General features: G+C 38.1%; 1 protein-coding gene across 4 annotated transcripts in view; it reads left to right on the top strand.

The window, feature by feature from the left end:
• LMO7 (LIM domain 7) overlaps nt 1-23056 on the top strand; it is a 205716-nt gene that overhangs the window by 167328 nt on the left and 15332 nt on the right. For 2 of the 4 annotated variants that reach the window (XM_054586443.1, XM_054586444.1), the window contains 10 exons: nt 2035-2177; nt 3464-3896; nt 5943-6251; nt 15056-15170; nt 16179-16340; nt 17159-17346; nt 18322-18382; nt 20118-20174; nt 22090-22115; nt 22328-22432. In XM_054586443.1, coding sequence (XP_054442418.1) covers nt 2035-2177; nt 3464-3896; nt 5943-6251; nt 15056-15170; nt 16179-16340; nt 17159-17346; nt 18322-18382; nt 20118-20174; nt 22090-22115; nt 22328-22432 — 1599 coding nt within the window. The remainder of the gene's footprint in view (nt 1-2034; nt 2178-3463; nt 3897-5942; nt 6252-15055; nt 15171-16178; nt 16341-17158; nt 17347-18321; nt 18383-20117; nt 20175-22089; nt 22116-22327; nt 22433-23056) is intronic. The other 2 variants (XM_054586445.1, XM_054586446.1) reach the window with 1 other exon arrangement.

A 23056-nucleotide genomic window follows, 5' to 3' on the forward strand; every position in this document is an offset into this window, starting at 1 on the left:
TTCTCCTTGCTATAAAACTCAGTTTTGCAGAACATGTGATCAGCTTCCTTTAAAAAAGATTTGAAAACTTTTTGGTTTATTATTGTTGTGTATTTTAAAATCCATTGTGAAAAATACAGTTAAGATGTTTGCCTTCTAATATTCTCGGGTACATGAATATGAGAAGCTGCTTCCTTACAGAATTGCTAACTTGTAGCCTTGTTTTGGTGGCTGAATTTGGGCAGGCCTGTCACTGCTGCTTGTGAAAAGGAGGGACATTGCCCCGGGCCTGGGAGGGCAGAGGAGTCTTGGCTTCAGCGTGGAGAGAGGAACAGGTCCTTGGAGTTAATAGAGGAGATTTACAAGACATATGCACTATAGCTCAGGGTGATATTTTGGTTGAAAGAGTAATTATATAATATGAATCAAAATTAGGTATTTTTACAGAGCTGTCATTTATCCAGACGTCTCTATGGATAGTGACTTAATCTGTAGTTCTGTCCCTGCAGAGAAAAAGCTTGACCTATTTTGGAAGGGGTAATTGTTATAAACCAAAGGTCTATAAAAAAATACAATAAACTGTACAGAGTAAACCCAAAGACATTTGAGGATATCTTTATGGTAATAACATTAAGTGGTAGCATGAACAGAAGGGCCAGAGAGACTAAATCTTAATTTTCAAAGGAATTAAAGTCTAAGTAATGAAGGAGAAACCCCTGCTGTGGCTACATTTCAAAATTCAAGTGCTTCTTTTAGTTGGGAACTCAATTTAATTGTCGGGAAACAGTAATTCAATGTCACTTTGCCAATATACATGGTTAACAGTTTGAGTGTGAAAATAATACGTGTTGAGGAGTTATCCATTAGGTTAAGTCAGATAAAAATTCATGCTTGTTATCCTGTAGGACAAAATGCACACTGCTTTTGTTCTTTCTAGAAATTGTGCATATTGGTTTCAGGCTGTTTTAAAAGCAGAATGGCTTAGTCTGACCCCAAAGGGTAGACACCGAACTTAACTTCATACGCCCTTCGGGTGAGATTCCCTTCAGTCTGAGTGAGAACTTGGATCGGCTTCTACTTGCCCTGGAACGGCACTAGCAGTTCTTGGGAGGGGATTTCTCTGTTTTGGAGACACCGAAAAACGTTGTACCATTCAAAATGCCTTAATGCCCCGGTGTTAGAACCAGCACCGGTGTTAGAACCAGCCCCGGTGTTAGGACTGCTCTGGCTAACATGAAGCTGCATTAGGTTGAGTGTTCCCGCTTCCCCCTGCTTGGTGAGACTTCACGTTCCTAGAAATACGGGAAACAGATGTCCACGTGTTCCTCTGTAATCTTCCTTATTGCCCCTTCCTTATGCCAAGTTTACCCACTTTGAAGGCACAAAATTGAGTCTGGCCTCCCCAGGGAGCCATTCCATACCCCTGCCTGAGGTGGAATTGACCATCCTCTCCTTTGGATCCCTACCCTCTCAGCCCTCTTACTGCCCTCATGGTCGAACTTCCAGTTACAGGTCTGTCTTTTCCTTCTAGACTGAGAGTTCCCGGGGGGGAAGCGCATCTGATTATCTGCGTGTTGAGAGTCCCCTTGCCTCAAAGCAGGGCCTGAGCTCAGGGCTTGTCCGGTGGAAGACCCAGTGTGCGCCCACGCTTCACCATTTTGCAATCATGCTTCTTTTCCGGTTTTACCAGTGAAGAAGTGTCATTTCATATAACAGCCAGATTGTTGGAGTGAGATGAAAGCGAACTTGGAACAGCTCCTGATCTTTCTGACCTGGCACCTAATTACAAGCATTTAGCTTTCTTTGTGAAATGGGCAGTGAGGCAGGAAAACAAAAATGGGGTCTATCTTATTAGGTCAGGTTTTTTAGGCAGACACATGAGATAAAGGCTCGGTACAGAAACGCTGGCTATAAAAAGCAAAATTAGGGCACCTTGGCATCAAGTGGGAGTGAATAGTTTCAGCTATGTAATGGGATACTCTGGTGTGCCCTCGCTGCCCGAAAGGGTGTGTAGAAATTCAGGTATGCCTGTGTGATGTGATTTTCTTCTGTCAGGACCTCGCAAGATGGAAGGATCGTCGAAAAAGCTACACTTCAGACTTGCAGAAGAAAAAAGAAGAAAGGGAAGAAATTGAAAAGCAGGCACTTGAGACATCTGAGAGAAGCTCCAAGACATTTAAGGAAATGCTGCAGGACAGGTAATAAGGCTGAATGGACCTCCTGGTTGCAGTGAGCAGTGTGAGAAATAGACATTTGTGTATGGGTAGGGTGATTTAAGTGTGCCCCGGTACTGAACTGGAATCAAATATGCAATGAAACTTGCAGTGTTTTGCTCTGCAGTGAAGCAACAGAGTATCACTACGATAAATAGTGACTTGGACTAGCAAAAGAAATGAGTGCTAAATAGGTATGCATTATTTCTTCATTTTACGTTGAATAGTCACAGGCAGAATTGGGTGGTGTTGGCTATATTTGGTGCAGAAGATAAACTATTTTCTCTCCTTTTAAAGTGGATTTAGGAATGGAATCGTTAAATAAAACCAGCTCCCACTCTTAAATAAATTGCGTAAAATATGACAAAGTCCTTTTTCATGTTTTAGTGGTACAAGTAAAATTGTATTTTAAAGGAAGACCATATAAAAATAAATTGCGAGGGTTTATTTTCTGCAATGCAACATAACAGGATAAAGATCAAATTAAAATTTCCTGTGGAGCTGTTATTCTGTACAGTTTAGGGAGATGGCAAATATGTGTTAAGGAAAATGTCAAAAAGGAAATGTGCTGTCAGATGAAAAGCAACAAAGCTCCTTTGTGTCCTAGATGCCAATGGTCAACACAGCTTCATTCACTTAAGTGCAGCACAGTTAGCTTGAGAGTTCCTTATTACAAAATGCTAGAGAAGAGGCTGTTTCCTCAGTTTCTCCATGAGTATGAATGGTGACTTTTAATCTGTAGTAATTGTCCATGCAAATTCTACGGAGCTGTATGGAACCGTAAAATAACTTGATCTTAATGGAAGTCTGTGTCTTTTACTAAATTATTATAAATCATAATAATTTTATGGAATTACAATGCTGTCAAGGAACCTACATCTTTGGAGAGTTCAAATTGGTTGCCAGGCAATTAGTTATAGGTCAGTTTTGGAAGAGTTATAAACTTGTAGACAAACTTGATGAATAATTCCTTATTAAAATTTCTTAGTTTTTTAATTAAAATATCTTTACAACTTAAAAAATATCCCCGTGAAGTATTTGAGAGCCTCCATAAAAAAGAAAAAAAATTCTAACTCATAATGTTTCTTAGTGTGGCATAAGAAATTGCATATATTTATCCTTATATTCTATTACTATTGTATTGCTTATTGTGTGAAGTTGGCAGTCGTTTTATTCCCAGTCCATTTTATGTCTGGGAATAAATAAGATCTGTCTCTCCACCTTTGCGTGATAAATGTATAACTTTGCGGTTATGGTGTGTTTCTGCTAAGGGAGTCACGAAATCAAATGTCTACAATTACATCGAGGAGTAGAATATATTCTGATGATGATGAATTGAATGAAAACAAGCTTCCCCTGACACTGACAACGTCAGAATCAAGTCACCAGAGTGAGAGGGTAGAAGAGAAGGGAACAACTTTTCCTACAGAAATTCCTAAACCAGATTCTGCAACACCGGTGGAAAGAGAGGACACTGTAACAGCTGAAATTCAGCGTCCTCCTAAAGGCCCCACGGAAGACCAACGCCCAGCCCCTTTGTCTGCTCAGCGCTCCCTGAGTACACAAATGGAGTCGACTCGCATTTCAGCTTCTCTCCCCAGAAGTTACCAGAAAACTGATACAGCCAGGTTGACATCTGTGGTCACACCGAGACCTTTTGGCTCTCAGTCAAGGGGAATCTCATCGCTCCCGAGATCCTACACGGTAAAAAAGTGTTCTCAGTTCATTGACTCTGTTCTCAAGAGCAAACTGCTGGTGTACTTGGGAGGAAGTTTGAGTTATGTGTACTTGAGGCATAAAATGTGCATACCATATATAATGTGATTTTTATTTTAGCCAATACAGTTTCAATAGACATTGAATGCTTAAAATATAGCAACGATGCAGAACTAATTAAGTTTTAAATTCAATGAAAGTAGAGCTAATATATTTTGAAGAATGAATAAGCTACAGTCCAAGGCAGAACATTTATTTTTTAGCATAAGCTTTTCTCAAATAAATCTTTTGTGAAGTATTAGGTTGAACTATATGAATTCATCAGTTGTCAGTTCTCTTAGATTTATAAAACAGCAATTTCATATGGTTTAAACATTTTTAGGTTCATATGTACAAATTTCTATTTTTTTTTCCCATTTCTCACCTCATTAGAACTTGGTATGTTTGAATGAAGTTATTAAAAATGTATCTCATGTTCAGAAATTACATATATATTTCTATTTATATATGTCCTGAGAATGAAGCAGTACCAAAAACCTGAAAGTGGGTGTATTCATTTTAATTATATTAAAGGAATAAACACAGTCTTCAGATCAATGTTCAAATAAATCTAAAAAGGAAAAAAATTGATGAAAAAAATTGAGTGAGCCTTGTCTAAACTAGCCAGGAAAGTTCTGACCATTATCCTAAGTAAAATACAGGCATATCTGAGAGCATAAAAATTAAATTTATATGACAGACACTTTTAACATAGTCAAAAAATGATTTATAGAGTCAGAAAAATATTAGTAGACGGTATTATAGATATAAGGTCAATATTCCAAAGATGTAAAATGGTCCTACAAATTGTTAAGGGAAAGATAAACAGTAGAAAAATGGACATGGAAATGAACAGCCAGTTCAAGGGAGAGGGAATTTAAATGGTTGATAACATAAAGCACCCAGGTGCATTTTGAATCTCATTAGAACAAGAACAAGGTGTACAATTTTTCACCCATCAGATTCAAAATGTCTAGTGTTGACAAGGATGCAGAGAAACAGACATTCTTGTACAGGGTCTGGCAGAAGTAATGCTTGCTTGGGTGTGGTTGGTAGGGTATGTGAATGTCTTGCATGAGATGGACAGCAATTTGAACATTTCATCTAAAATGTCATCTAGTGTGTTTGCGTGTTTATTGTTATGTTTCAGAATTACATGCTTACGATTTTGTAATAGAAGATTTTGTAGTAAAAAAGGGGCGTTACTTGTGCCAGACACTGTATATTACTTTGGGAGTGTATTGCTATAATTTAAAAAGGACACACACACACACACACACACACACATACACATACACATATATGTGTATATATATAAAAAAGATATATATATATATCTCCTCATATCCCTTTTGTTCCAGCAAACCTACTTTTGAAAATCTGTGCTATAAAAGTAAACATTCTGATTATAAAGATATGTATTTGTTGCAATATTTTTAAAAGTTACAGAAAACTTTAAACAACATTCAATGCATATCACATGAATAAATTGTAGATATCCACACTATAGAGTACCCAAGAGTTAAGAAGAGTAGAGTTGTATCTATTGATCTGGACTAATGAAGTGAGCAAAGCAGGTTTCTGAGGTCTGTTTATAATATAAATACTTTTGTGTTTATGCATAGGAAGGAACTGTTTATATGCATGTATAAACATATATAGGAAGTATATATATATAAAGTATATATATTTTTAAGTATATTTTAAAGTATATTTATATATTTAAGTAGATTTTAAAGTATATATATTTATATATACATATATAAGTGTGTATATATAAACATACATAGGAAGTAGATATACATACATAGGAAGGAACTTCCCTTCCTATGTATGTGCCGGTCTGTTGGTGTGAAAGAATGTACGCCAGGTTTTTAGTAATCTTTACTTTCCTGTGGGAGGTATATGCTGCTTTTATAGTTTTAAAATATTAATGTATATATTTTAAAGCAGAAATCTAACAATACCAAGTTTAAAATGATGTTTCCTATTTAGATGGATGACGTTTGGAAGTATAACGGGGACGTAGAAGGTGCTAAGAGAACTCAGCACAGTTTGGTCAGCACCTCTGTGCAAAAGCCTGACCCAAGCCAGCTTGCTTCCAGCTCCTTCAGCGAAAGAGCGACCGCGACATCCGGCGAGGGTGCGATGAGGTTGCCCTCTCCTACTCCCCCCTTCTCCTCTCTTTCCCAGGACCAGGCTGCCACTTCTAACGCCACATTGTCTTCAACATCTGGCCCCGACTTAATGTCTGAGCTTGGAGAAGGGAGAAGCTCATCACAGACCGAGGTCTCCAGATCAAAGGTGAGTTTGGGAAGGCATTTAACCCCCCATGCTCAGAAACACAAGTATTTAAACTGGACTCCATACTTCTAACCCATGTTTGTAGGCGGTATAGTCAGTGATGTGGGCTGATAATGTGGACTATGAGGACTGCATTTTATTTTGAACAGATCTTGGAGGATGTAGGTGTCTTTCAGTCTCTTTCAACTCTGAGTTTATGGACCCAGATGACCCTGGGAGATGGGTGTGTTGAGACGGTGGGCCAGTCCCCTTGGGGTTTAGCTGGGTTTTCCTCCCCCTGCCCATTTCCGCAGCAGTAGCCTTTGCGCTACCAGTGCACAGCAGCGCCGGATTCAGGTAAGGTGCCGCTCGGGAGGCAGTGGATGCAGGTCTAATGGGTAAATGGGTAATGAAGGCCCCTTCTCAGGTAGTGCCCACAGGAGAAATCAGTACACAGGCGAGGTGCAGGCCTCTAGGGGCATGGCATTCATCTCTAGCATATTAACCTTTTAGTGACTTTCAACAGTAATTTGTACTTTAGAAAGTCTAGAGTTTTGTACCACTCCTTGTCTCTTAATGGGAATATTGAGGGTTAGTTACAGCATAACAATTGTGTTCTTTAGTATTTGGAGTGTAAACAAAGTATACCATCAGATGAAGAATGAATGGAAGTATTTGTAGTTTTTCCTACTTAAAATCCCCAACGATGACTTAACAGAATTAATAGGTAATGAATGTTCTTTTAGTATGTTTTACATGTAGGCTACAGAGCTGTTGATTGTCTAGAATCTAGATCAAGCTTTTCTCTTCTAGGAAAAAATCCTTGTAAAACAATATGATATAGGGGCCCCCTAGCATGGGGGTGCTTTTGTGGTTCTTTAGCTTAGTCTTGATTTCTCTGGTTCCTTCCTGTTTGTTTTCCAAGGTACAATGAAGTGTAGAACTTGGACTAAGTCATATTAATGAAGTAACTTTATATGAAATAATTTGAGATACCACATTTAATTGGTATTACTAGATTTTTATTAGCACTGTAAAACTTTACAACTTTAAGCCTTTTTTCTGATTATAAAGTACTATGTACTTAAGAAAATTTGGAACCTCAGGAAAGTACACATAAAAATTACTGGTGATTTCATCATTTATGGATAATCTTTGTTAACATTTAGGCATAATTCTTTCACTTTTTTCCCATGATAAACAAAAAAAAAAATTATTTGTAGCTTGCTGAAATAATTATTTGTAAATTACTTTCTTTATTTTTGTTTTTAATTTAATTTTATTGTTTTTTAATTTTATTTTTCAATTACAGTTTACATTTAGTATTATTTTGTATTAGTTTGTATTAGTAGGTGTTTAACTTCATTTTTAAAGAATTGGAAGTATATAATTAGCATTATAAGTTTCAGTGGATGGAAGCAGCCCATGTTATACGTGGGGAACATAAAGTACTGGTGGATGAATACCAGAAACAGCAGCAAGGTGTCTTTTGTTTTATGGACTTGCATGTGTGCCTTCGCCTTTTCAAACAGCAAATCCAATGGAGCAGCCTGCGTAGCGCGCTGGCGCCAGGTGCAGGGAACTCCCTCGGGGGACAGCCCACTGGCTGCACCCACGGAGTAAGAAGAAGAGGCTAAATGTGGTGCGTGGGTGTGTGCCAGGTTAGTGCAGGTCGCAGGAGCCCGAATTAACATGGCATGGTTTCGGGTTTCACCCGTGATGGTTTTAAGGCTTCTTTGTCACCAAACCTGAAATGATATTCTACTAAGCAAAACAGGCATTATTTAACACGTGGACCTGCTGGCAATCTTGAACATAGGCGTGTGTTGTAGGATGCCTTGCTTATCCCTGAGGTGCTTGGTGATCACCTCTGCCCTCTGAGGAATGTGGCCTATGTAGCACCCCCCTGCCCTTGTCCCTGAGAAGGACCTCACCGACTTGGGAAAAGGGCTGTGAAGGCACAAAACAGTCAATGACTAATATGCCAAGGGCATATGCAACACTCCTCCAAACTCTTGTCCAAACTATAACTCAAGGAGTTCCAAGAATGGACAAAGAACTGGAATGTGGCTGAATGAGGTGTCTTGGTAGTTTTGTAAGTGTTCTTCAGGCCTTCTCTCTCGTTCTTTTCTTGCACTTCTGCTAGTCATGTCCTTTTATTTCTTCCTCCAGAGTCTTCCTTGACATTACCCTTTTCTCTTCCTGCTTCAGTGGAAATTCAGGCCCTTTCCCCATCAATGCAAACGCTTCGTAAATAGTCACATGTTGGTGCGTTCCACAAAGGCTGGCCTCCGAGTGCCCGGTGTGATGCCAGGGTGGGCCCCGTGGCCTGGCTGTTGCAAAGCCTCTGGCGGTCTGTCCGCTGAAGCTCAGGGCATTCCAGGGAGCACCAAGGTCCCTCATCATTGACCCCAGTGTCCCTTTGTAGTGCTGTTAACAGCTGTTTCCTGAGTGATTGCCATGTGCCAACTGCAGGCATCTCAGGGCTTTATCTCGGTCCGCAGGGACCCTAACCTCGCTGTTTCATAGTGTGGAAGCTGAGGCGTGGAGTGGTCTTGTTACTTGTCCAAGGCAGTGCAAGTTACTGAGAGGTGGGGTCGGGATTTGAACCCAGGCAGTCTGACTCAAGCTACCTATACCACACTGCGTTGTGAGAGAAAGTAGGTGTTCTAGCCACAGGAGACTGCTTGTTTTTCCTTGAACATGTCATAAATATTTGTTTTTTATTGTTGCCCCATTTGAAAATGGTTATTTCACCCACCTCTGTCTGTTGAAGAATTCCTCCTGTTCTTTCCAAGCCCAGGAAGCTTACTTTCTTTGTGAATCAAAGTATCTCCTTCCCCTATTTAGAAGTGAGTTTTTCACCCTCAAAAGTTTTGCTTGCTGACTTCATCCCTGTTCCATTTGTTCATTGTGTCTCCTTCACTGGTATTCTCTGTACTGTCCACAGCCTTTGCACATAGTTATATTTATTGACTTGATTTGCATTTAAAACCTTGATGACTAGACTGAGGTCTAACCTTGGTCCAGTGGGTAATTTAGTCCTTATAGGATCTTTAATGTGGGAATTGTAAGATGAATGGGTGTTTTAGGAATGGGCGCACTGTGGTGTCAGGTAGAACTACTTTAGGGAATGAAGTCTGGGGGCAGAGGCTGGTGAGCAGCCTATTGCAGAATAGTGGTAATGAGATGGTTTATGCCATAAAACAGGAAAGTGTAATGAAGGGAGGAAACTACTATGACCTCATTTTCTGCCTGCAGGAATTTCTCTCCCATCTCCGCTGCCAACCTCTGCGGGTTTTATTTTTTTCTATCCCTTTTTCTCTTTTTCGTGTTGCTTCTTTGCCTGTCTCCCTTGCCAGTCCAGGCTCCTCGGACGATTCTGGCATGAACCCTAGCAAGGGGAGAAAGTCCTTCATCCTATTCTAACTGCCCACAGGTGTAGCTTTCTTGGTTTTTCCCCAAATTGGTGTTACCTACAGGTTTTCATTTTATTTTGTTCAGTCAGGATTCTCTATCCTCAAATCCCATCCAAACTCACATTTTGGAATATCTGCCCCAGATTTTTTAAAGCAGAACCCAGATGCAGGGTGATAAATATGGAAGGAAGGAAGCTTTTTACATGTCTGTTTCCTGATCCCTGAGCCTATCATAAGGGCCCCTTTCAATAATGCCCAGGGCTTTTCTCACCACAGTTTTATAGCATGCATTCTATTTGCTTGTCGTTGTCACTAGACCTGACTTGATATGAAGGCAGGAAACAAGCCTCTCTCGCTCGCTCTTAGCACAGTGCCTGGATCTGTATTTGTTGAATGCTGACTGAGTTCTACTGGCTTTAGAGCTATGTACGTGAGCATTAAATAGGATTTTCTTGAGTTGATCTGGAAACTGCTCAACCAGCATATATATAATGGGTAACATTGTTTCCATGGGAAAAAAGAAGGTAATTACTAGGCATCAACTATGTGCCTTGGTACCTTTTAAATGTTTGGGTTATTCCTCTCAACAACCTTATAAATTATCCCCATTATTAGCCATAAAATACTTGAGATTTGAATGTTATATAATATGCTCCAGGCCAGTTAAATGATTAGGCCACAACTGTAATTTCTCTGACCTTATTTTTTTTGAAATATCACATGCTCAAGTTTGAGAACTCCCCTAAGGATAAACACCAAATATTGACTTATTTTAACTTTGCCATGTTTTTAGAATTTTGGAACCAACAGGGGGCCAACAGGGACTGAACTATCTTTTGATTCATAAAGATAAAATCATTCTAAAGATTGTTTTGAGAAAGGTATATGTTTATTGAACCTTATCAGAACTGAATTACTTCTGAAATGCAGCATTTGAAATCTACCCAGTAGGTGGTAAGGAGTACTAGCAATTTCATAGCAGGGTGTGATACCATAATTGTTATGTTTGGATACCGAAGTTCCCACAACCCTGTGGAAGATGGGGGAAAAGAAGATAGGAGGCCTGAGCTATTTGGGAGGTGACCACGGTAGTTCAGAGGGGACACTGTGGCCAAACTGAAATGATAACCTGAAGGAGGATGGAAGGATGGGCTGGTTCCACATGGATTTATGGATTATGGAGTTGATAACACTTGTGTGTGGCAGAGAGTTGGGGTGGGACCATTGTGCGGAGTTGGGGTGGGAAGCAGTTAGAAGAAGAAAGGAGGAAGAGCCCCGGAAAGAACCTGGTATTTCTAACTTAGGCATTTGGCTGGAAAGCCATGTAATTAACCTGCATATGAAAAACAAGAGGTGGAAGAGCAGGTTTGGGGAGGAAGATAATGAATTTAGTTCTGGATATGTTGGGTTTAGACAGTAGTTGAAGACAGAAGTCAAAGAGGTTACGCAGGAAAGCTAGTAGTCAAAAAGATGGGAGACCAAGGAGGGAACAACAAAATGAAAATGGGAGGAACATACCCATGAAACTGGGAGGCGTCCAGAGAGTTGGAGGAAAAAGGCAAGAAAGTGAGATAATGGGTGACTTAGAAGACCATTTCCTGAAAGCAAGGATGGGTTAGGCAGGTAAGCGATAAGCTTGAAATGGGCTGAGCGAAGTGGTAGAGCTGGAAACGCTCCGCCTCCTTGGAACGGGGTCAGGGGAAAGGAGGTCACGCCTCTTCCGTGAGGAGCAGCTCCAGCGCCGGAGCAGCACTATGAGCTGAAATTCCCCTTTAGACCCTGGAGAAGAGACACAAAAGTGCCATGTATACAGAAATCAATGATTACTTATTTCCTGTTATTTATGACTTGAGAGCCTGAATCTACTTTAGTGTTTAATTGTATCCACTTAAGTAGGCGTCCCTTAAGTAAACACATTTATCTAATGAGAAAAGTTTGAGGAGGATAGCTTTCTCTTGTTGTTTAGTGAGACTGACCCTGTTTTTCATTAATTCCCACGTGTGGTTGATACATGAGGATCTTAATTCTCATAAAAATAAATCTTACTGGTACTCCAGATCATTGTGTTTTTGTTTAAAAATCACAGTTTTCAATGTGTATTTCTGTTTAAATTATAGCTAATCTGAGGGATATTATTTTTATTTGAAATGCCAACATGTTAGTAACTATGTTTTATCATTCCTGGCAGAAGGTACTTAAACTACTTGGGATAGTTCTTTGTCAGGTGTCAAGAACCTAGATTTCCCCCAAGAATTTATGTTCATGTTTCCTTCCAGTTAAAAAAGGTAACTTCCCATGATCTTCCGGAGCACGGATCCTTTCTAGAACACTCATGTGGCATGTATCTTGCAGAGGAAATTATGGAAGCAGAAATCCTAAGTAAAATTATTGTTGAATAGTTTCTGCTTGACTATAATGATGACTCTGTCCCCTGTAAGGAGCTTCAGGGATAACCCTGATTTAATGACCCTGAGTTCTTCAGAGGTGCCTGAGGGGACTCTGCCACAGCAGCGGGCCAAGCAGGTGGGGCCATTCAGGGCCCTGGCCTGAGACTGTGCCACCTACTTTAGTCTTTTCTATGTATTGCTTTGGGAGGGACATGGTATACATAAGGCTTTCATGCGACAACAGGGTTTTGACAAACAAAACCTTGAGAATCACTGTACTTGTGAGAGAGAAGTCTCTGCCAGGCTCAGCGACATCCCTGAGGTCACCTGGATATTGACAGAAGTGGACTGTAGTTGTCCATGAGGCTCTCTGTTCTTCCTGTGTACAGTCCCAAGGAGCCACACAACAGTCTGCCAGGCTGCGGCCACAGCGAGGCTCCTCTGTGAACTTTTGCAGGCAGGTGGCTATTGGCCCTTCTCTCTGACATGGTCAGGTAGAGGTTTATTTCCAAGAAAAGAGCAGCCCTTCATGGGACAATTCTTCCGGTCTAAGAGAATTGTGAGTCTCTTCCATTTATTCCTTAAACACATTCTCTTTTATCCTATATTTGCTAGAAAAGGATATTATTCATTTGCTGTCTCCCACAAAGTATTCTTTATATAGTTTGAGACTATTTATTAAATCTCCATCCGGTCTTCTATTCTTCGAGATAAAAAACCTCAATTAGAGTCTTGGATATCTAACCTATCATTTGCCTCTCTGCCCTTATATTGCAATAGATTCTGCACTTTAATTGGGCTTAAGTTGGAATCCTTTTTCCGGGAGGGGGGTGAGAGTGGTGAAGATGACCATTTATTTTCATTGAGTCATCTCTAAGTGTACAGTAGTTTTGGTTAAGGAGTAGAACTAACCAGTAATTTTTTCTATTCACAGCAGAGTTTTATTCTGGGGATTAGTGTTTAGGCTGATTATTAATGAGTGTTCTCACTAACTACATCTAGGTTCCCATATTTAAACTTCTTTACAAGCTTTCTGATGAAATATTTTCTATATTAATAGCTACCATTTTTTTTTCATAAAAAAATCCCATACCCACTGTTGAAGAGTCAGTAATTATTTTTTGAGAGCAAGGGCCACATCTCATTCATCTTTATTTCCCAAGGTACTAAGCACTGTGTCATATACAGAGTAAGATACACAATAAATGAATGTTGAACAAATGAAAAGTGAGTATTGTTATTGTACTTACCTTTTGTGTCCATACGACATAGAAAGTCCTCAATCCTTTATTTAATGCCTGCCTTCTAATTCTTAGTGAGAAATTTTCCTTAGAATATTGTCACTTGGATTTTAAGCCTGTTTTAGAGGTGCAAAAATCTAAGTATAAGGCTTTGGGAATTGCCCAGCTGGGCCTAGTTTCAGTTTAACCGCTAAATTAAAATGGAGAGTTGTAGTCCTTTTTCTGAAAAATGAAGTGGCTTTAAGAATATATATATTTAAACTCTGAAGTCAAAGTTCTTTACAATTATGAATCAAAGAACTAAAACACTGGTCTGGGAAACTCATTATGTTAAACTTCATATCTGCTGCTTACCCAAAATATGCAAATGACAAAAGATAGTAACGTTTTTCACAGGCATAATAGTATCCTGTAAAACTTAACACATTTGTCATGGAAAATGGCTTAAGAACATCTGTAAAACTTAGAATTTGTTTCTGTGTGGTGTAGTCAAGGGTGCGCAAATAAAATTCCCTCTACTGTCCAAGTGGCTATTGTTCTGGAGCTTATGGGCTGATGTCACTTCAAGGAAGCTGTGGCCTACGGCTCAGGGTGTCTCAGCTGGGGCATTCTTGGCATCTTACTGGTGGCTCCTCAGGGAGAGCATAGTTCTGCGTCCTGCAGCTTGTATAGCAGCTCTGCCTTTACCACTAGATGTTCATGTGGCCGTGGGGCACGCAAAAGTGCCTTGTTAGGGGATGGTACCAGTTCTAGATAAACATGCTGCTGGCTGCATTGTGTGTCTATGAACCCCTTGAAATTATTCTGCTGAGTAAGTTCAATGATGGAAGTTGGTGTTTTTTTTTTTAATAAGCGTAGTGAAATTTTTAAAATAGGTGATTTAAACATTGCTTGCATTTTCAAACATGCCATTTTATTGAAATATATTTGACATAGAGCACTGTAAATTTAAGGTGTATAGCATGTTAATTTGATACATGTGTATATTGTATAACTGTAGTGATAATTAGCACCTCTATCACGTTACGTAATTGTCCTTTCTTTTCAGTGGTTAGAATCGTTAAGTTTTAGCCTCTAACGAGTGTGATGAATATAACACAATATTGTTGTCTATATTCACTTTACTGTGCTTTACATCTCTAGGGCTTTTTAACTATTTGCAAGTTGCACCCTTAACAACATCTGTTCTAATTCCCCAACTCCATCACTGGTAACCACCACTTTACTCTGTTTGCACAAGTTTGGCTTTTTCACATTTCACGTCTCTGTGATATCATACAGTACTTTCTCAGTCTGACTTAGCTCACGTAGCATCATATGCTCAGGCTCATCCATGTCGTTGCAAATAGCAGAGTGTTCTTTTTCTCATGGCTTAAGAATATGTCATTACACACACACACACACACACACACTCTCTCTCTCTCTCTCTCTCTCTCACTCAACTTCATTCCTGAGTGATAACGAATGGTCTGTAAATTAGACCCAGTTATACAGCGGGCAAAAGCCTAAGCTTTATTAATGACCAACTGATATACTGTATTAATGTGAAGAAAAATGTGTGTTGATATAAATTTCTCTTATTTTGGAAGAAAAATAATAAATGTGGTAATAGTTATATAAATGAAGGTTTTGCCAAATTCAAGGAAAACAGAATGAAGCTTCTGGTTGGTCCTGAAATAATTCGTGTGCCCTGCCTGGAGCCTCCCTTCTTTCATGGATAGGCTTTCCGCCGGGGGGTGCCAGGGACACATGATACCACGTTTCGTGTTTGTTTTCAGGATCAGTTCAGTGATATGAGAATCAGCATAAACCAGACGCCTGGGAACGGTCTTGACTTTGGATTTACAGTAAAATGGGATATTTCCGGGATCTTCGTAGCATCAGTTGAAGCAGGTAATTCATAGATTTTGCTCTACTGGAACTTGTTATCCTTTGCTGTTCAACCCCTCCACCTGCCAGGAATTAATTTATTTGATATCGGAGAACACATGTGGAAAATGCAGCAGCAAAGCGAGGAGATGCATCCTCTTTCCTGAGGCTAATAGATGGGGTTACCGACTGCATGGCTGTTCTCCTTGTCTGAGTAATTTTAGTTTTGAAGAGTCTTAATTTTGTGACTTTTACAGAATTCATTTGTCAGAATTATAGGATGAGCATTTGAAAATGCCAATAAGAAACCCCTGATCAGCTGTGTGTGTGGTAGATCTCTCTCTGCTGTATAGTAAAGTGATGTTTTCTGAGCACGTTGGTACAGCTGTCGTCTTTGAAGTCCTCAGGATCCTCTGGGACCTCAACAAACGGCTTGCCCTCCCCCACCCAGGGCTATACCACATCAGGCCCAGAACTCTTAGCAAATATTACCATAAGGCCTATTATTAAAAAGAAAGCTGTGGTATTTAAGAGTAGTTCCTCATTTGCATATTGTAGCTATATGGAATTGCATGCTAACTGGCTATATCTTTGACATTTTAAGACTTCTGTAATGAGATAACTGTAAGTAGTAATTTTAAGCAGTTGTAAGTGGCCCTGTTTTCTTCCCCATTCCGGAGTGCATTTGAATTTGGAAGCTCAACTAAAATGCAATTTATGTCACATTTTTAATTGAAAAATGATTAAAATTTATCTTTGTTTTAAGAGGTTAGTAAAAAATTTTTTTGAACAGATGAACTTATTCTTTAAATGTTAATGATGATATATATTATGGAATTAAAAAATGCCTCTGGTGCTTTGTGTATTGTTGATACTCAAATATTTGATAACTAAGAAATTTTGTGACTCTCTTACCTGAGAAATGATGAGAAATGGTTAGTTAGGAGTAAAAATCATTTTTTCCTTCAATTTAAATAGGTCAGGACTGCAGAACCTATTTATTTCTAAATTGGTTTTTTTTGCTTTATTTAGGTAGCCCAGCAGAATTTTCTCAGCTACAGGTAGATGATGAAATTATTGCCATCAACAACACCAAGTTTTCATATAAGGACAAAAAAGAGTGGGAAGAAGCCATGGCTAATGCTCAAGAAACTGGAAACCTAGTAATGGATATCCGGCGCTATGGGAAGTCTGGTGAGTTGGTGTTACCACTCTGTCTGGCTTTTTAAGTTGGGAGCTGGTCTTTGGCAAGTGGTTATAACAGCTTGCTTCAATAACATTTTTCTCTTCTCTTTTCACTGTTTTTCATTTTTTGCTCAAAGATATTTTCTGGCTATGTCAAGACAAATCATCAGTGACACTTCCTTGAATATTCTGTCTGAAACTTTTCATTAGCAAATTTACTGAATTCTACAGCATTTATTAACTGATTTGTATGCTGGACTGACTTGGAATGCATATATCAGCTGAAGACTATTGTTTTTTTATTTATTCAGATGTATCTCTCACTTTTTTTTGAAGGCTCTTGTAAGCGTGTCTGCATTAGGGAGTCATACAATAGTGCTGTGTATTAAGAACTACACTACGATTGGACTTTCTCCACAGCGCAATGACTGTAATGCGTGTAGGTCATATTCCTTATTGCTCGTTCTCAAGAAGCTTTCAAAATACATTCCGTTATTGTGTTTCTTAGTTATAGAAGGTAGGTGGGGATAGGCATTAAGCCTCCCCAGACCTACCAATTTCTGATATCAAAAAATAACATTCAGTCCTGGTTTACAGAAAGATTCAGCAAATTTGCCAGTCTTTTCATTATTAACATGATCTAACCCTTGCGTTTTTGGAAGGTGATCTCTTGGTAAAAGCCTTAGACTTTTCATTTCTTTTGTGTACTACCAGATTTGTTTGTCTGTCTTGTGTATGTGTATTTTGTATATGTGCATTCAGTAACTTTGTTCTTTTCACTTCAACATTTATGTGTACACATTTCTTGATCTTCATGTACCAATCAGATTGGGGCAAAGACCAGCCTTCCCTGCCATTTACACGGCATAAAACCCTCAATCTCACCAGTATGGCTACCAAAATTATAGGTTCACCTGAAACAAAGTGGATTGATGCAACCTCTGGAATTTACAACTCAGACAGATCTTCAAATCTATCAGTAACAACTGACTTCTCAGAAAGCCTTCAGAATTCTGTAAGTATTTTGAGAAGTGGGAATATCTGTTTAGAGCAAAGCAACCGTAGGAAGTGTGTCTCGAAGAAGAAGAACTTATTTTGTTGGAACAATTTTGATGCTACTTTAAAAACAAGTAATTAAATAAAGTAATTTTTAGTAATGAAAATAAAATGTATTTTTTGAAATCATAAGCATTACTCATTAGTAATTAGAGTAATAATGAGCTATATAATGGTGAAATCAAAAGATTCCATACTGGTGCTTTGCAGTGTTTCTTACCAATCTCTCATCATTATGCCCATCTCTCAGATCTTTGTGAATTTGAAGTAGTAATTACGTAAAATTACACACTATGACATTTCTATGCTTTCTTTTGTTTTTACTGGTAAAATAAGTGTAGTAATTGTGTGCAATTTAAAACTGCATAAAGCTGTTTTAGTCCTGTGTAGGAGAATTTGGTGGGTAAGCTGATATGTGGTTAAAAGATACTTAGTTACATTAAGTGATTAAAATAATGTAGTTTTTCTAAATATCAAAGCAATATGTAAATTAAAATTTTCAAGTATATGTTTATATTGACTCCATAGATATATTTTGTTATTATCCTAAGATACCCCTTTTATCTAATAGGGAGATCCTGCTACATTAGATAAGACAAGTATAAATGTTAGAGAATCCTATGAAACTATGTTGCTTACTCATAAATATAAGCCAAATGGAGTAATCATTATTTGACCCATCATGTTTCTTAGCATAATAGTGCGTGATTGAACTTAAAGCCAACCATGCTTGCAGCTGGTCATTAATCCTTCCACAAATTTTAAAGAGTAATGAAAAAAAGTACCTATCATAGGTAAAAGGCTATAAGAACTACATTAATATCCTCGGTGACTCATCTTACTAAAAGATATTTTCATTAATGGGAAATGCATTATTTAAGCCCAAAGTTCAAATGGAGAGAATGTTGTTAACTAGCATTTTTATTCTTTCCAGAATACTGAGTCCAAGGAAATCAATGGAATTCGTGATGAAAGCAATACTTTTGAACTAAAAGGTAAGTATCGCCATCCTAGCTTATATTTATAGTATAAGAAAAACCATAACTTCCAAGTTCTGTTAATATAAAAATTAATATCTGTGAGTGAAAGAAAAACTGATCCACTGCAAGTTGAAACTAAATGGTTAGCATGCAGATCCAATTGCAGCCAGGTGGAAGGGCGCTCAGTTCCAACGCTGAATAGTTCAAGCTCTGCAAACAAAGCTTTGGCAGCATGTCCAGGAGCTTTGAGTGCCTGTGTGTCTAAGCTAATTAAGAAAGACTGGTTTTCCCAAGGCCACCAGCCTTCTTGGTATGGTATGCTGCCAAAGGGAATCTTAGTTAAATACAAGATGATGAATGAAGTTTCCTTTCTCCCTTTATTATTGGGAACGGGACAAGCTTGGAGGTAGCTAGTAAAAATAGGGAGGTGCCAACGGCAATAACAGTTGTTAGCAAAAGTACCCATTTATAATTAAAAAAAAGCAGGCATAATATCTGGGATAATCTTGCTATAGGGAGTTATCATTCTCTTCCTCCTTCTGTTGGTCTATAAATAATTTAGCTACCATGTGCTGTGTGCTATTCCTTAGGCATACAAAATAAATAGAGATCTGGTCCCCATAGGCAGGGAAAGAGACCCAAAGAAAATTAAACTTCTTTTGCTATGAAACTAGGCTGTGAGGAATGGGGCTGGGTTTTCACAGTATTTTGGTGGCTTTGAACCTGCATTTGTGAGTCGATAATACATTATGTCAAAGCCAAAGTAAGGTGATAAATTTCCCTCTCTTTATTGAATATTTATCTTTGTATTTAATTTCTGATCATTAGAAGTGACTATATTTTGTTGGATATTGCATTCTTTATCAAAGGAGATTTTTAAAACGGGAGGTATTTTTCTTTATGATGTTACATCTAAGATATCTGGGACCTGCTCAGCTGGTAACTCAGCAAAGCAAACTGATAGGACACTTAACTCATTAGCGACTATGGGGCTACACAGGTTCTGTCATTTGAGGGTTTTCTTTAGATGAGTAAACAACGACCAGTATCAAGTAATAACTGCATTTACATTTTCTGAATAAACTGAAGTATGGCAATCTTTGCCATAATCTTATAACAGATCTGTAGAAGTCAGAATGGTTTCTTTTTCTTTCTTATCTGACAGGACTCCATTTGTTTAAGTTAAAATTAGTGGCTGTAACATCTTGAAAACAAGGGCAAAATATTCTAGTTAGAAGAATATTTTAATTTTAGCATTTGTTTTTATTTTCTTTTTCTCTGGGTAGGATTTATTTTCTTTTCGTCCTCCCCATTATTTTTCAGTTTGGTTTTTTACTCCTCTGTGTTGTGAAAACTCTTAGTTATAAACAATTTTTCTTGTACTAGAAGAGATTTTTGATTGACCTAAGCAAAAAAAATTTAATTTCCATTTTCCAAAAGCTGTGTGATCTAGCATGGAACATAGTACTTTGGCTTTTGTGGAGTTAGACTGCTTATATGCTAAAGCTTATTAATCAAAATATTAGTTCCTTGCTAATTTGAACATAGTATAGACTACTAAAAATGTGTGTCTTCTTGCATTGAAATAATACATGTAGTCTATGGTTATCAGTTTTGTCATTTTTATTATCAAAAAATAACATAGCTACAGATTAGAAAGATATATCAAGTATGATTTAATGTTCCGGTGGTAAGAAATTAAAATGCATGACATTTTAAATTGATTTTTTTTTTTTTATTTTTCAACTAGCATCTGAACCTATTTCTTTGAAAAACTTAAAAAGGCGATCACAATTTTTTGAACAAGGTAAACCACCAAGTAACAATTCATGCATTTTCATGGAATTGTTCCCACCCTCCACTCCTTCCTGACAGTCTGCGGTGCTGGGCGCTGAGCCACTGTGCTGTCATTATGACAAGCAACATAACCCGTTTCCATTCTTTCCCTAGGGTCACCAGGCTTTTCTTACAGTTCATGGGTCTACCTCTGTGGTAATGGGTCTTTGCGTGTACCTCTGAAGTTTCTTTTTCTTTTTTAATTAAAAAATTGAGATGCTATTAAACACACACTTCTTTCCACTGGGTGACAGTAAGAAATGAGGCGATTCATTTAAGCCTTACTTCTTCCTACAAGTTGCATAATATTAGATTACACCAACATATCATTGGCTAACTTTTTAAAGACCTCTCCTTTTGGTTCTGGAAAATGCTCCTAATTAAACAAGCGAAGTTGTTTATTGCTATTGGGATGGCAGCTTTTGAGTAATAAAAGGACTGCTCTGTTGACTTTGAAGTATATGAGAAGTAAATAAATTTTGGTGACATCTGCGCACAAGTGACTCTCGAGATGCTCTGTGTTGGTGTAGTTGGCAGTGCTCCCTCGCAATGTGCTCTGCATGCGGCTGGTGTTTCTTTCCCTTGCACGGTTGCCTAATGCTCTCTCTCGTGAATGCAGTTTGAGCTCTGTGTTTCACTGTCCGAAACTTAAAAGTAATATCCAAACATTTGAGATGCAATGGCATGGGGAGTGTGCTGTTGGTATCTAAAATGTTCTTGTTTCTGACTTTTAAGACTATCAAACATTTATTTACCAAGTTGCCTTCTAATATGGTGTTTACTGGACTTTTATATTTTGTGTTAATTTCCTAATGGTCTTCCTTTAGTGAATTACAGTCTCTTGACCATAAATAGAAATAGCTCACCAGCTATGCATATGCAAGGTCTATTTGTGTCAGTATCCTTAGTGTTTTTGATATTTTTTTTGTTAAATGTCTGTTTATCCATGGTAATTTAATTGCTACAGTATGATTCTTCTAGCTCAAATTGACCAAAAGGAAACAGTTCCTTTTCTTCCTCTGTTCTCATTTTTACTCACTTTTCTTCAACAGGCTATTTTAGGGAAGAATATTTTCCTAAGTCTTAAAGCAGTTTTTGTAAAAATATAATTGTGTAAGTGAATAATTTATTTGACAGCTGAGAGTTCAGGAAAATTTAAAAATGCTATTTGATAGTATACTTTATGGAATTTGCTTACCTGTTTGTATTCACTGTCCTACAGACAGACTCATGTAGCTCCCCTACGACTCAAAAGAATAACACTGCTCTGTGCCCATGAGAATGACACTGAAAAAAAAAAAAGTATAACACTATGTCATACATAGGAAGTTGGAATATTTATGTTTCAAAAAATAGGAGAGGAAAAAGAAACATTTCTTGGACATGTTTGATGTGGTGGCTTATTTAAGAAAAGTAGCTCATTGATGAGAAGACCTGAAAAATTTAAGTTACAGTTCTCACACTGTAATTTAATAGGGGCAAGTAAAAAATTGGATTTGGTAGATGTTGTAACATTTGAAATTTTTTTTTTTAAGTAGGCCAACCTATGAGATACTATGCAGTCTATTAATAAAAGAACTCTCTACCTATTCAGAAATACACCACTGATCCAGCGCTAGTGCCTAGAACCTCCTGGGTGTACTCTTTGGCATCCGTATTGACTTTTTTCTTTTCTTTAACTCACTTTGAATTTGGAAGAGAAATAATGAACAGATGGAATTAAAGAGGAAAAATGGATTTACTCCTGTTGTTTAAAAAAATGATGTCACTTAGTATACTGGCATAGAAACAGCTAGTGATATAACTTTGTGAAAGGAATTATTTTATAGAAATGAAAAGACTTACACCGTATTTTTTTCTTCCTTGCCCACATGCTGCCCATACAGGAAGCTCTGATTCTGTGGTTCCTGATGTAAGTAGCATTCACTTGTTCTTGGAATAAATAAAGGTGATCCTGTCTTTTCAAGTTGAAAAGACCTATTTTGAAATATAAAGCCAGCTGTCTTTTGATGCAGTTTAGGCAAAGGGTGATATGAAAAATTTATGTATGCAAATGTGCTTCCATAGGTGCTTTAATAAATTAATATGTTCTTTGTTTGCCCTTCTTCTTTCATAACTGATTAGCTTCCAGTCCCAACCATCACTGCACCCAGCCGCTGGGCTTGGGATCAAGAGGAGGAGCGGAAGCGACAGGAGAGGTGGCAGAAGGAGCAGGACCGCCTGCTGCAGGTAGCGCAGAACGGGTGGAGCGGCAGGGGGCGGGCTCGTTCTAACTGCCTTTCCCTGGTCTGTGTCAACCCGTGTTGAGAAGCAAATTTAAAAAGAAATTTAAAAAGCCAACAACCTCATACTTAACAAGTCCTTTGATAGGTAGTGTGCTTTGTATTAACATACAAAATTATTATGTTCTGTATTAAAAATAATTTTCTCTTAAAATGCAAAGACGATTTCCTTTTTATTTTGAAGCTTTCCAGAATCCTCCTTTTAAAATCTTTTATTAGTCTTTGTGTATACTTTTAGAGCATATGTCCTATGTTTTCAATTAAATATTTGGGGGCGACATTGGTTAATAACATTTTGTAAGTGTCATGTGTCCAATTCTATGATACATCATCTGTATGTTGCATTGTGTGCTCACCACCCAAAGTCTGGTCTTCTCAGTCTCCATATATTTGACCGCTTTTACTCTCTTCGTCCTCTCCCCTCCTTCGGTAACCACCGTACTGTTGTCTGTTTCTGTGAGCTTGCTTGTTTTTTTTGTTTGTTGTTTTCTGTTCTATGTCCCACATATGAGTGCAAATCATATGTTTCTTGTCCTTTTGACTTATTTCACTTAACACAATACTCTCAGGA

The sequence above is a fragment of the Pteronotus mesoamericanus genome, unplaced genomic scaffold (genome assembly GCF_021234165.1).
Source record: "Pteronotus mesoamericanus isolate MK-2021 breed Mesoamerican mustached bat unplaced genomic scaffold, CSHL_Meso_final contig_94, whole genome shotgun sequence".
NCBI classification, from domain to species: Eukaryota; Metazoa; Chordata; class Mammalia; order Chiroptera; family Mormoopidae; genus Pteronotus; species Pteronotus mesoamericanus.